This window comes from Dermacentor andersoni, chromosome 6, assembly GCF_023375885.2.
Source record: "Dermacentor andersoni chromosome 6, qqDerAnde1_hic_scaffold, whole genome shotgun sequence".
NCBI classification, from domain to species: Eukaryota; Metazoa; Arthropoda; class Arachnida; order Ixodida; family Ixodidae; genus Dermacentor; species Dermacentor andersoni.
In genome coordinates, this window is record NC_092819.1 from 31,039,413 (window position 1) to 31,053,254 (window position 13,842).

The 13,842-nt window shown below is 41.9% G+C and overlaps 1 protein-coding gene across 4 annotated transcripts in view; it reads right to left on the reverse strand.

Moving 5' to 3' along the window:
- Positions 1 to 585: 585 nt before the first annotated feature.
- The window catches only part of LOC126521482 (myotubularin-related protein 9), a 43,521-nt gene continuing 30,264 nt past the window's right edge, over positions 586 to 13,842 (reverse strand). For all 4 annotated transcript variants that reach the window (XM_050170190.3, XM_055066037.2, XM_055066036.2 and 1 more), the window contains 5 exons: positions 13,349 to 13,433; positions 13,191 to 13,260; positions 11,462 to 11,561; positions 10,342 to 10,469; positions 586 to 8,074 (listed from right to left, as the gene is read on the reverse strand). In XM_050170190.3, coding sequence (XP_050026147.1) covers positions 8,002 to 8,074; positions 10,342 to 10,469; positions 11,462 to 11,561; positions 13,191 to 13,260; positions 13,349 to 13,433 — 456 coding nt within the window. In that variant the 3' untranslated portion in view covers positions 586 to 8,001. The remainder of the gene's footprint in view (positions 8,075 to 10,341; positions 10,470 to 11,461; positions 11,562 to 13,190; positions 13,261 to 13,348; positions 13,434 to 13,842) is intronic.

Here is a 13,842-nt window from a genome sequence, read left to right on the forward strand (position 1 = left end):
TGTTCACAACTAGCCTAATGTCAACTTTGCTGAATTGCATTTGCCCAGAGTTCACAGCAATTAATGAAAGATTGAATGTGTTCACTGTTCACAAGAAGTTGTCGGTCATAGTGCCAAGTAACAGACGATATATATATGGGCTTCGAAACATCGCCATTTGGGGACACGGTCAGTGACTAACTAAAATCCATTGTGCATGGAACTACTCTATACATTGTTGTCCGTTCATTTCGCACTAGGGACACACAGGCTCAAGAAAGGATTGAGTGTGGGTTTGTTTTGAATACGGCTTTACACACTGCCACCTCCCACAGCAGAGCACGAGTATCTTCCCCCAATTTGACAAGTTATTTAGACCATCTTAAAAAGCCCCGAGTAAAACTGCCCACTTAAGCATTTCCCATTTCCGTAATCTCCCTTGAACAGACCACATCATTGTGTGCAGAAAGCTAAATAGAACCATGCCTGTGACCAATTACTTGATGTGGCCTGCTCTTGGAAAGCCCATGCCTCAAAAATAATATGTCCTCCATGCATGTAATGTGCAGGATACTTTGGTAAAGCAACACGCAAGAACAAGAAACCTAAGCTCAGTAAGCAGTTTAATATGGTGACGGCAACATTTGCGAGCAACAAATATTGAGTAACGCCAAACTCTTTTTAACAGTAAATTTCTAGTGTCATATTGTTAGCAAAGCACGAGTGCATTGGTCTTTGTGAACACGTATGTATCTATTAACAGAAAAGAAAAAAATTAAGTGCATTTATAAAATTAACTATTAATAAAAATGTCATAGCAAATACAAGTACCTATCAGTGACTAGGTCTTTCCTTAAGCCATGAGAAATCCCATGTTTGTGCCAAATTAGCTGAATACAAACCTACACTGTGTATGATTGCCACTCAGGCACAAGCAATTCAGGCAAACTACTCCCACTATAAACATTTGCCTGCTCCTCAGGTAAAGGTTTCCCAAAGAGTCTAAAGGTAAAGGTAGATATGAGCATTTCATGACCTCAGTACCAAGACCACCCTGAACATGTCCGCAAGTTCTCGGGACACACTTGAAAAGCCTACCTTTAGAACAGAAAAAATGTGCAATGCAAACAGCTTTCAACATCTGTACAAGGGGTATTTTACGCAAGTCACAACATTTAAACTACAGGATCCCTGAAAAGGCTAAACACACAAAGCATCAGCACAACAAAAACACTGAGAAGTGGTTCATGGCTTATTTATAAGGTCATGTCACATCAAACAGTCAACTTCGCATTGTTTCAGGAAGATTTTGAGATTTCACACTCATTTTTAAATATGCTGTGAAAGCTGACAGTTACACATCTTGGTTGAGCATAGCCCTGTAATGAATATTTCAACTGTTCGATTGAACAGTTATTTCAACTGAATATGTCAGGCACAAGACCTTTATATTGATTCAGATGTTCGAATAAGCATTTTCCTTCGGTAGCTATAAAGTGCACTTTATGTACAAAAGCCTCCAAGGGGTAAAAATCAACACACATGGATTTCATTCTTGTGTTATAAATGAGTGCTCTTAGAGTGGAACAAATTATTAAGGCAGCATACTGCCAGCCACAATGTTTGTATAATTTACAAGCTGGTAACAACAGTATAACAGTGATACTGGCCACTGTATTTCTGCCCCCTATGGGCAAAGAAGGGCTGGTGCCTCCTTTTGCAACAGTAAGTGCATGCCTCACATTTTAGCTCCCTCTAACTCCAATGTAATGCTACTCTGCTTATGCACAGACAGAATGAATTTACACCATTGAAAGGCAAGCATACTCCTCCAATGGAGAGTATAAAAACTTAAATGTAGTCAAATATACAAGTAGTCTAAAAAATATTTCCAGAGTACTTGTATATTTGTTTGAGGGCTCATCTTGCCCTCAAACAATAGTTTCCATCTATCATGCATGCATTTACTTTGTTTAATGCTGCACTCCCGGTGCATTCGGGTCACAGTTGGAACTTGCGTATGAGCATGACATAGCATTCAAGAAAGGAAAGTAGAGAACAGAGTGTTGAACAAAGGAAGTGTGCATAAGATTCATGATTATTATCATCAGGTTGGGGGGGGGGGGTCAAAATAAGCTCCAAATAGTGTACAATGCTTTAAGGTGTAAAATCCAAGAAAAATTTGCACCTTTAAGAGCTTATATTGTCCCCCAACAATAATCATCATTCATCCTGCGTGCACTCTTTTAATGGTGCAGTCCAAGCCCATTCAGGTGACGGAAGGCATGTGCATATCGGTGCGACACTGTTTCTGACAGGAAAGCAGTGGGCAAGTGTTAAAAAGGAAATGCATGCACGATTGACAGATAAACTCCAAAGAAAATAAACCCCAGAGGCTGCATGTTCCTTGCAGAGCCACTGCCCATCTAACTAGGTGCTCAAGTTGCAATGTACAGGTCGGATGTAAGGTAAGGCCCGATTTACATTTCTTCTGTGCTGTAATCAGAAAAGTACCGCCAGGCACACTGTTTCCTTGCGGGGAGTACTTAGCAGGCGACGAAGATTGAGGTTTGAACTCGCATGCCTGCTGTAATAATTTTTAACGCCGATTGTGAGTTTGTTTTCATAATGGACCAGTTCATATACTACACGCAATAGAAAATAAAAAGAATAATGATCCTTATCTTGAAAATTCAGCCTTGCACCAAAACAGCTACTTCTGCAGCCACTAAGCTGCAAGAACTTGGACTCCCTTCTGACCTCGCTGCCTTTTAGCTACTCAGGACACTGCTGGAAGCATTGTCAGTCAGATATTTTGGATGACAGCACAAGAAATTGCCTCAGCTGCACTTGTAAATTTTTGTTTCTGGTACTAGGTTAATGCGTAATAACAATGTTTCTAGAGTATACAATAAAAGACATATCTCATATTCACAAGAGGGTCATCATTTAGGTGCACTGCGGCTACCATTTTAGCAGTTTTTCTGATTAAGGCCTAGATTGGCAACATTTTAGCTCCTTGCAGGATGTTAGCGGTTACTGATAAGTTGGGTGCCAAGCAACTGCAAGTAATACATCTGTTGAAAGCATGAGGGGGGAAAGCATTTCAATCAGTATAACAGCAAACATCAAGCATACTACAGGCAAACCTATATGCAACAAAATCACATTTGACATGAAAATACCTTCATTATATATCCTATATTTGTTATACGAATGTGTTTGTTACAAATTGATAGAGTAGCAGTGAAAAATATGGATGGGGGAAAAAACGAAACAATTAATGGTTTCCAAGTACACAGCTACAGAAAGTAGACAGAGTGCAAACTGGACACATTGCACAATGCACATTACTTGAAAACTGAAAAATGGAGATATTAAAATAAGTGTTGGGTTCGGAGGGCACACAGCATTGAATCAAACACAGTGAAATACTATTTAACACAAGTAATGCAAAAGTGCAATGTACATATGAACAAGTTTCATCTTGTTGACTTCAAAGAATAGTATAATAAATGGCACTGCGACTTCTCTTGAGCGTATAAGAGAAAGTGTCCTCAGTACAGCATCACATAGAAACAGTGCTAAGTTATTTTTTTTTTATAAATGTATATATATTTAAGGATTAAAATAAAGCTTACCAGAACTTATATAGACAACAATGGTAGTATCACAAGCTGCTAAAGAACTGTCATCAACACAGGCACGAATGTGCTCCATATCAAGGACAATCTCTACGACAGCATCGCCGGTTACACCTTCCACCATAACAACCAGTGACAGCTGATCTGCGGTGTTCTTATACACTGGTGTGATATGCACACAGTAAGAGAGAGAGATACAGCGCACCGCACACATCTTTTTCAACATGGAAAGCTTTGATTTATGGTACATGCTGCATACACATGCTATAATTTACACATCAACCAACTGAAAAAGAAAGCATGTTCTTCAACCAAGAATTCATATAAATGGAATATGTGTCAATTATGTAAGGGAAGTGAGATTAGCGTCACATCAATGCCACATATTCAGTGTATGCCATGCATGCGTTACCATAACTCTCGCACTCATGGCAAGCAATCTGTGGGACTTTTTTTTTTCTCAGCAACTAAGAGCCAATATATACAAAAATGCAGACTAATAGACTAGCACGCAGTGCTCAGTAGGCCTGTTGGTATGAGGATTACATATTCACTATTGTACAGAGACAAGAAGATCAAGTGTTCAGCTATAGAAACAACCAAGCTTGAGGAAGGAACCATAGTTTCTCGAGTCCCAACACATGAAGGACAAAATTAAAAGCAGATTTTGGATTAAAAAACTTCAATGGTGACTTGGAATGATCATGCCACTGCAGCCTCTAATGCAGGAGTTCTTAACTAGCAGTCGCAAACCCTCGAATCCACTTAAAAAAGTTCCTAAACCTATTACATTTTTTTTTCTGGTTTTTTCTTCACACATTACACTACTTCACACTACTTCGTTCATTTATTTTTACTTATAGATTGCACAATTTTACACTGCTATAACAATGAATCATTTTGTATCGATCTATTTGTTAACCGAGAGTCCCGCTGCAGTCGTTGGACTTTGGGACCCTCGCCAGTATACCACTAACAACCATGCATCTTGAATGAACAATAAACTGAAACATTGTGATGCCAGCAGGGTCATGTGCTTGACGTGACCAAGGTAAAAGCTGTCGATTAATTAGCATATGAGGGGCAATTTGCCAACGTGACAAAAGCGGCCTGTGTGTTCTGAGGAGGAAGGGGGGTTCACCCCACTGATCCTTCTGTCGAGCTTCGAACAAGCTGACACTCCAAGAAGTGTGATCAGGGCCACTATCTTGCATGCATTCAAAAACTGAATGTCGGCTTTTTGAACGCGTGCAAGATAGCAGCCCTGAAGTGGACTATGAAAGAACCCATTCTTTTTGTTCTTTACTCTGGGTGGCTAATGCAACCTGTTGCTATTGCTGCATGCACAGAATTGGTGAGATGAAGGATAAAGAAGTATGCCGTGAAGTGGAGGCTTATCCAAGGGGAGAATAGAGAGGGCAATTGAGAAACAGCAGCAACCACACAGTTTTCGACATCATTTAAAAAAAAATTATTCTGTATCTGTACGTTAATTGCAGGCTGGTACACAGTTGCCACCATATAACATGTTTTTGAGCTCAAAATGGTTTAGGGGCCCTTTAAACTTGATCCACATGAGATACCAACTTGCTGGTCAATCGGTTACATGATGGCAGGACTACAATGGTTTAGCTGCAATTAGCAATCACCTACAAAGTGAAAAAATGGCACTGATTAGCTGAACAGAGTACCACGCTATGATCTGCTGCCAAAACAGGCACACCAGTGAGCATCCACAGCCTTGCAACACGATGGCCCACACAGTATCTCTTCAACATAAAGTAGTACTTCCGTACCACGTCATTTCCTACAGAAAGAGTGTCTTATAGACCTTTCCCTAACCTAATGCGGGCACTTTGTTCATGCACAGATAAGAGAAAGAAATGCCACATTCGTATTGTCTGAAACACAGGTGCACAAGAAACATGAGCCATGGTGACTTACTGCAAGCATTCTTGGCCATGACGATACCAAAAAAAGGATCATGCAGATCTCACACAGACATTGTGGGAATCAGTGTAGGCGAAGCTTTGATAAGCTGGCAAGACAAAACAGCTCGACACGAAGCCAGAAATGCTGCATGTGCCGAGTAAATAGAAACCTTGCAATACAACCACCTCTAGTCAGTGAGACAACTGATGACAAGAACGACCGCCACCCTGACGATGACGACATACCAAATTGCAAGGAGGTAGAGGAAGGAACGCTCAGTTTCCAGGCTAAGTATCTCTGCTTGCTCCATAGCTACTTGGTCTGCAACCCAGTTCAGGCCCACCTGGCAACGAAAAAGCCAGATGCTATTTCCCCTCCTCACAGTCCACAGTCAGATATTGCCCTCATGAAGCCAGAAACGCAACGTCACATGATGCCTAGTCTGCAGACCAAAGCATGGACTTGGTTTACTGTGAGGATGCAGCTTCAGTAACACTTTGAATTCTCGGGTTTAAAACAGAAATGAACTTAGGGCCACAATGAAAACAGTATTTGCAGCTACCCTGATTGCATTAAGGTGCGCCATATGTCCCTTGAAGTCTGGATTGGTGATAACGGTGGATGTGGCATGTAGAAAATGCGAGTCAGGATAACAAAGATAAACAAAAATAGTTGAAGTTTAAATACTAGTAGAAAAGTAATGGCCACTGTTGTCTACATCATCGCGAGGAATCTGGCTTTGCATGGCTAGATTTTGCAAGTGCCTCGCCAGATCGCTTGTCTGTTATTTTTGGAAGACAGTGCGTGTTGATGACATGTCGCAAGTAGTGCTCATAGGCCCCATTGACCTCTGGGAGTCTGCAGACCACATATATAAAAGCACTGCTCTAGAGCATATAGAAAATGTAATGGGCGTAACCAATTCAGCACAAGTTACTTGGGCACAGAAGGGCTAACTTGTTTGACTTTTAGAACATCACTCCAAGAGTGGTTCAGAGCTGACTGGATTTTTGCTTATGGGAGGTAAAAGAACAGCTGAAGAATGACAGAATTATCAAATGAGGCAACAATATTCCTTTTCAGTGTCCCCTCGCAGCACAACACATTAGAGACAGAAGTTCCAGCTATTATAACGGAGGCCCATGTGCCTGTGATTATGAAGCACCTACGTGCAATCAAATTTGCAAGACAACATTGTCAATTCAGCTAAAATTCTTCGAAAACTGCAAGTATGGTGTGGTAAACAATGTAACAGACCCCAATATATGCTTGATCTCAGTAGTTGAAAGAGCAGCAAGCAGACACCAATGAATTTTACGGACACGTTTGCCTGGCTGCAAAATGTGACCCTGCGCTAGCTCGAACTGCGATGCAGCTCCTTTTGTGTGAATGAATCAGACGGCAAATACAATGGCAACAGTGGCAAAATGTGCACGTGGGGAGGTGAAAAGTTGACTTAGTTTCATAATTGTAGCACATTTCCTGTTTACTGTCAAAAATGGATGCCTTGGTCAACCTTGAACAACCCTATAAGCTAAGGCCTGAAGTGTAACATTGCAAGAAGTACGTGTATACAAGAACTCCCACAGAAAAGATGTGCAGTAGATGCTGAGATCCTTGAATACACAGCACTGTGACTTATGCCATGTAGCAGTTGTTGGGATTAAAGAACAGAATACTGCACCAACAACAGTGAAGCAAGTTATAAAAATGCCCACAGCCATGTTTATCACAATGCAATAATATACATCAAATATTCAGCAAGTTGGAGTTTTCCTTTTGATGTTGAAAAGTACTGAAGCAAGCAACAACCAACACAAAGGTAATGGTTAAACGTTGCAAAATGCACTGTATCACTGGTGAATTAAGAACTATTACAAAATGTCCTCGGCTGACGCATTTTATAGTCGCATTCTCCATGCAATCTTAAAAAACCTCGGATCAATCTTACTCGACATGAAAATCTGAAAACCTCTAGATTAAAATCTGCGCTCAATCCAGAAAATCCAGTGTTATGGGCATCAATCACCAGACAAAAGACAAGAAGGACCGGCCAAGAACACTGGCCAACAACACTGCCGCAATTTTAAAGCCACACAAAAGGACGTCAATCATCATCACCCCGCTTGAAAGTCAGCTCGTCAAATGACGCAGCTCCAAAGTCCGGAGCCAGGCGAGTTCCTGCATGGCTGTCCAAGCTTAGATGCAGCAGGCTTCTGAGGAGTCTGCGCACGTGCGAGGGAGTACCAGAGGAAGTGGCAGCTGGTGACGAGGACAGGGACGACTGAGGCGAACCCGCGGATGACATGTGAGAGAAAGAAGCTCGGCTGCCGGTGCTGGCAGTTTCCTGAGCCAGTGCAGTTATCTGCTGGTGGCTCGGCCCCATGTCCTCCACAGCGCTGGTGCTTCCCCGCTGTGAAGAGGGCACTGAGCCCCTCCTCGGATGTCATTCGAGCAGGCTAAGAGAGTCTTGCAAGACGCCCTGGATGACAGCCTCATCTTCCAGCTCTAGCAGTTGCCTGCACAACAGAGAAGGAGGTCACAAAATTGATGGTAAGAAGACTTCACTTGTGGTAAAGGATGAGGCAGAGAGAAGAAAAGAACACGTCAACGACAAATGATAAAAATTTAAAAAACATATTTTGGTCCTTCCCAGACAGGAGTCTTGTGGCATGCTAAGGGTGTAAGCTAGGGCTGGGTGATCGATCGGTTAACCTTCCGATTAGCCGATTGAAGCTTTAATCACGACTAATCTTTTTGATCAGATTGATTGGTTAAGCTCGCATGGCTGCTGGGGGAACATGCGGGTATGGCTTTCGAAACTAGCCAAAATCATACGGTCAAACTGATCCAATGTATCCAGACGAAAAAACGGAAGTATACTCGTTTTCAGTGGAAAATGGTGAGGAAACAGGGCCAGACCAGGTGGTGTTTCATCGCTTAATGCCAGAAGTAACTGAAGATGACTTGGAGCTTTTGCAGTGGTGACCAGTACAGCGCCTTCTACTAGACATAATGCCGGTTGTAAGGACAATGACGTACATCCCGGCAACATCAATGCTATGCGAGCACGTCTTCTCTGCAACTGGCATGACTTGATAAGCGAAGGAATTCTCTTCTGCAAGAGATCATATTAAGCTTCTTTGCCTCGGCAGCTGGAGCCGCGATTGCATTTGACTGAGTTTGACATGCTCAATTGTCTATTTTCAAGCAGCGTTGCCTAATAATAAAGACAACTGTCAATTCAAATAGCATACCTTTTCTTTATTTAAAGTGTACGTATCATGACAAACCAGAGGCTTTTTTTTTGCTTATGTAAGTACACATACAAATCTGATTAATTAATCAATCAAAATGTACCGATTAATCTGGTTGAAAGGTTTAATCAACATCTAGCTCTAGTGTAAGCAGATGAAAGCTTGACTATGTGCAGCTCAGCGTGTGACAATGTGCAAGAGCAAAGTGGATTAAGACTAATTTCTTTCCACCTTTAGTGACTAAACGTAAAAGCATTGTATCAAGCTTCTTTCTTTTCTGAAAACACATGCAAAGTCCAAGCCTATGTGAAAGCTCCATGTTTCTCAAGGGCACAGAAAAAAAAAAAATTGAAAAATTGAAGAATTAAATTCTGGACTCTTGTGTGCCAAACCTAAAATATGATTATGAGGCACGCCATAGTGGGGGAACTGGATTAATTCTGATTACCAGGAGTTCTCTAACATGCACCCAACAAAGGTACACAGGCGTTTTTGCCTTTCAACTCTACTGAAATGTGGCCGCGTGGCCAGGATTCGATCCTGTGACCTCGGGCTTAGCAGCACAATGCCGGAGTCACCGTGCCACTATGACGGGTAAGGGCGCAGGAGGTCATGTGGCATGTGCTACCAGTATCACATTTGATGAGCAAAACAAGAACAAGGTAAAACCGGGAGCCAACATTTCGACAGATGGACCTGCCTTTTTCAAGGGAAGTGATAAAGACAGGTCCACTTGTCAGAATGTTGGCTACCACTTTTACCTTGTCCTCATTTTGCTCATCGTCTTGAATTTCCCTCTCCCACCTTCCCTATGTTTTCCTAGCATCAAATCTGTCACTTCCCTAAATGAATGAAGACTACAGTATTTTCATTCTAAGTACCATTATACTATTTTGCAAGGTAGGATAGCACTGTGAACATTGTAGGAATACAAGTGAAAGGAGAAAAAAAAATAATTCTTGGGTTTTACATGACAAAACCATGATCCAAGTATGAGGCACGCATGCCATAGTGGGTGACTCTGGACTAATTTTGACCATTGGGGGTTCTTGAACGTGCATGAGTGTTTTTGCATTTTGCCCTCACCAAAATGCAGCTGCAATGGATGAGCTTCGATCCTGCAACTTCGTGCTTAGCAGAGCAACGACATAGCTACTGAGCCACCATAGCGGGTCAGTAAAAGGTGATAGTGAACACAATCAAGCAATGTGGAATATGGATCATATCTATAAGAAGATGCACTAGCACACACTACATAAACGAATGGTAACAAGAACAAGAATCATGATGTGTGAGAGAGCTAAAGCTGCAAGGTCATCGAGTATGGAAGCATAACACTGAACACAGATGGCATGTTAAATGCCAGACTGCTTACAAATGCAAAACAAAGCACACATGGCACCAAGTATTTTCATGCGACTGTAACTGTATTTGATACAATGTAATCGTTGCCTACCAAGCTCCACAGAAATCCTTTATCACTTCCCTTGTCCACAAGTGAAGGTTCTAAATCCTAAAAGGCCTCTCACCTGCGTAGCCTAAGTGCTTTAGAGCGTAGTTCCTTATCTCTGTTTCGGATTTCCAATACCATGTCCCACGCTTCCTTCTGAGGCTTCTGATCATAGACCCAGCGTAAGAACAGGGCTGGCCACAAAACCTAGAAAGGGAAAAACATGACCTCTTCATGAAGTTGAAATGAAAGGTACACAGCTCTGCACATCAGTCAAAACACCATAATCTCCAGAGCACCAAAGACATCCAATACATTTGAAGTGAGAAAGCGTCACTATGCTACATTTCATACTTTGCAGACAATGCTGCAAAAGCTATGCAGGCAATGTAGTCATAAAAGTCTCACTCCACATGTTTCAGGTGAAGGTGTCTTTGATTTGTGAGGCTTTCTGTTAATGATACGTAGTACTTCACATAATTACAAGTTGATGTTAGGTTACATCAAATCCCACATTATTTGTGCACCTTTGCGCTTCCAGTATGCATACTACCATGTTTTGGTCGTGTGCGATCTGTGACGTCTGATTGCAGAAATATTCCATTACGTTCGGAGGCTTGGATATGCAACGCCTTCCATGTAAATAGCTTCATCGTAATTTGTGACGCAAAAGTACGAGACGTAACGCTACATCGAATCGCATGACACATGCTTACAGTATATCTTTACTTCACGTGTGGCATGCTACTTTTGGCTCTAGGATGCCAGCAGCGATATCTCTTTAGTTTTGTGGTATTGCCTGTTATGTATGAAACTAAGGATATTGCTGTCGTAAGCTTTGCATGCTTTGTGTACTCTATTATAATACACACCCTGTTTTTGACCTTCTCTAGAAATAAAAGTGCACATCAGAATCGAGCAAGTATGGATATTTTTTAAGAGTGAACTGCTGGGTTAGTAGCTGATTGGTACTGTACGCTTGGAATTGCAAAATGAGATGTGCCAATGAAGAAATAGAAAAAAAAAAGAACAGAATCACACAGGACAGCTGCCGTCCCACGTGATTTAATTTTTGTACAGTTGTCTCATTTTGCGCCACCATCACACTGTTACCAAGGATCCAGCCCAATTCACCAAAGAAAAAAATCACCCAAGCATACACTTGTTTAGGGCGAAGCACCGCATTCAAGAGCACTTACTAAGCTTTGAGGGGCCACTGATGGCCAGATCACCTGGTTGTTGTGGTCGTACATTGGATTCGTAAGCTCTGTCAGCATGTCTGGCGAGTTTACATAAGACCTGAAAGAAGGGAAACAAAAGAAACGACACAGCAATCAGAACATCTAAATCCTGCAGATTTCAGCTCAAATACATTGTGAAGCTTGTGCAATAACTGAAAGTTGAGTAAGTTGGCACGCCTCCATGACAAAGCTCCGCGGTATGGAAAGGCATGCATGCAAACGCGAATGCAAGTAGAACGACAAGGAAGTTTAGACTAAAAAAATTATGATAAGAAACAAACAATGTTTGTGTTGTCCTTATAATTAATTAACGACGGGATTTGTATACCTGCCTTTTCGAACTATGAACACACTGTGAAATCTCAAATGGTGGTCAAGCAATTGCTTCACATATTCGAGACAACCTTAGGCTCAGAACATAAGTTACATGAAACAAACACAATTATTTTGTTTACACATATGGTTTACTTGCAGAGAAACATGCCACAGAGAACAAAGCTAAAGACGTTAACACAATAGTGGAGCATACAGGCCCATAACAAAGATGACAAGACATTGCCGGCTGGCATTCACTGGTCAAAAAAAGGCAAGTTTGTACGACAGAGCTTTAACACCTTTATGCACTTCTGGCACCCCGAGCAAGTGTACACCAAATACATTAACTCTGAAGCTACATCATGACAGACAGCTCCTGCTGCTTGCAAATGACAACAGCACTGTCCATTGTGCCCACCTACTGATTGATTGGTTCACAAGGCTTGATGTCCGAAAGTAACAAAGGGTCTATGAGACACGACATGAGGGAGTTCTCTGAATTATTTTGAACCACCTAGCATTTTTAATGCACATCTAAATCTAAGTATGCAAGCATTTTGGCTTTCTACCCTTACCGAAATGTGGCCACCACCATCATCATCATCATCATCAGCCTGGTTACGCCCACTGCAGGGCAGAGGCCTCTCCCATACTTCTCCAACTACCTCGGTCATGTACTAATTGCGGCCATGTCCCTGCAAACTTCTTAATCTCATCCGCCCACCTACCTTTCTGTCGCCCCCTGCTACGTTTCCCTTCCCTTGGAATCCAGTCCGTAACCCTTAATGACCATCGGTTATCTTCCCTCCTCATTACATGTCCTGCCCATGCTCATTTCTTTTTTCTTGATTTCAACTAAGATGTCATTACCTCGCGTTTGTTCCCTCACCCAATTCGCTCTTTTCCTATCCCTTAACGTTACACCCATCATTCTTCTTTCCATAGCTCGTTGCGTCGTCCTCAATTTAAGCAGAACCCTTTTCATAGGCCTCCAGGTTTCTGCCCCATACGTGAGTACTGGTAAGACACAGCTATTATACACTTTTCTCCTGAGGGATAGTGGCAACCTGCTGTTCATGATTTGAGCCCATTCTTATTCTTCTGGTTATTTCAGTCTCATGATCCAGATCCGTGGTCACTACCTGCCCTAAGTAGATGTATTCCCTTACCACTTCCAGTGCCTCACTACCTATCGTAAACTGCTGTTCTCTTCTGAGACTGTTAAACATTACTTTAGTTTACTCTAGTTTTCACCATAGGCAGGTATCATACCAATTACCTCACGTTCAGCAGCAGAACTTCAGAACCACTGGACCACCACAGTGGATTTCAGCAACTACTAGCAATAGACATGGCAAGAAAAGGAGCCTACCACAAGGAGTATGTTTTCTGCGCCAGCTTGAGTTCTTTTCTTTCCTTCATAGAGTTTGCAAGGAATGTGCCTGCAAGTAAGTTCAAAATTTGTTAATGTCATCAACACAGAGGACAAAAAAAAAACATGAATTTTTCTGGTGGGAGAAGAGAACTCACCAAATGAAGAACAGTAGCTGTGTTCAAACAGCATAATGAGAAACTGCTCGTTGAATTCGAATGAGCAGGCAAACTGTTGGTGAATCTGAAGAATAAAAATTTGAAGCCACTATGAGCTCCTGTCAGCTAGAAAAAAAAATTGCTTCTGTCGAGAGATTCATTTTTACAGAATGCCGTAATCTGCCTATATTTACTAGGTACTTTAAATGCTGCCCCATGAAATTCATAAATACCCTAAAGGATATTTTGAAATGGTAGAGGACATAGGAGTGAATGAGTTCCATTCAGAATGAACAACAACATGCTAAGAATCATCTGGGCACGAAATTACTGGTTGGTTCGTCAGAGGGAACTGACCAATGATAAATGAAAGGTAAAACAAAAAGCCAGCTCTGGGCCTTTAGCAGCGATGCTAGCCTTTTTGGATGGTGCTAGAGGCACCATCCAGTGGCAGCCACTGATCACAAGTGGCACTGCAGATAATGGCAAAGCTG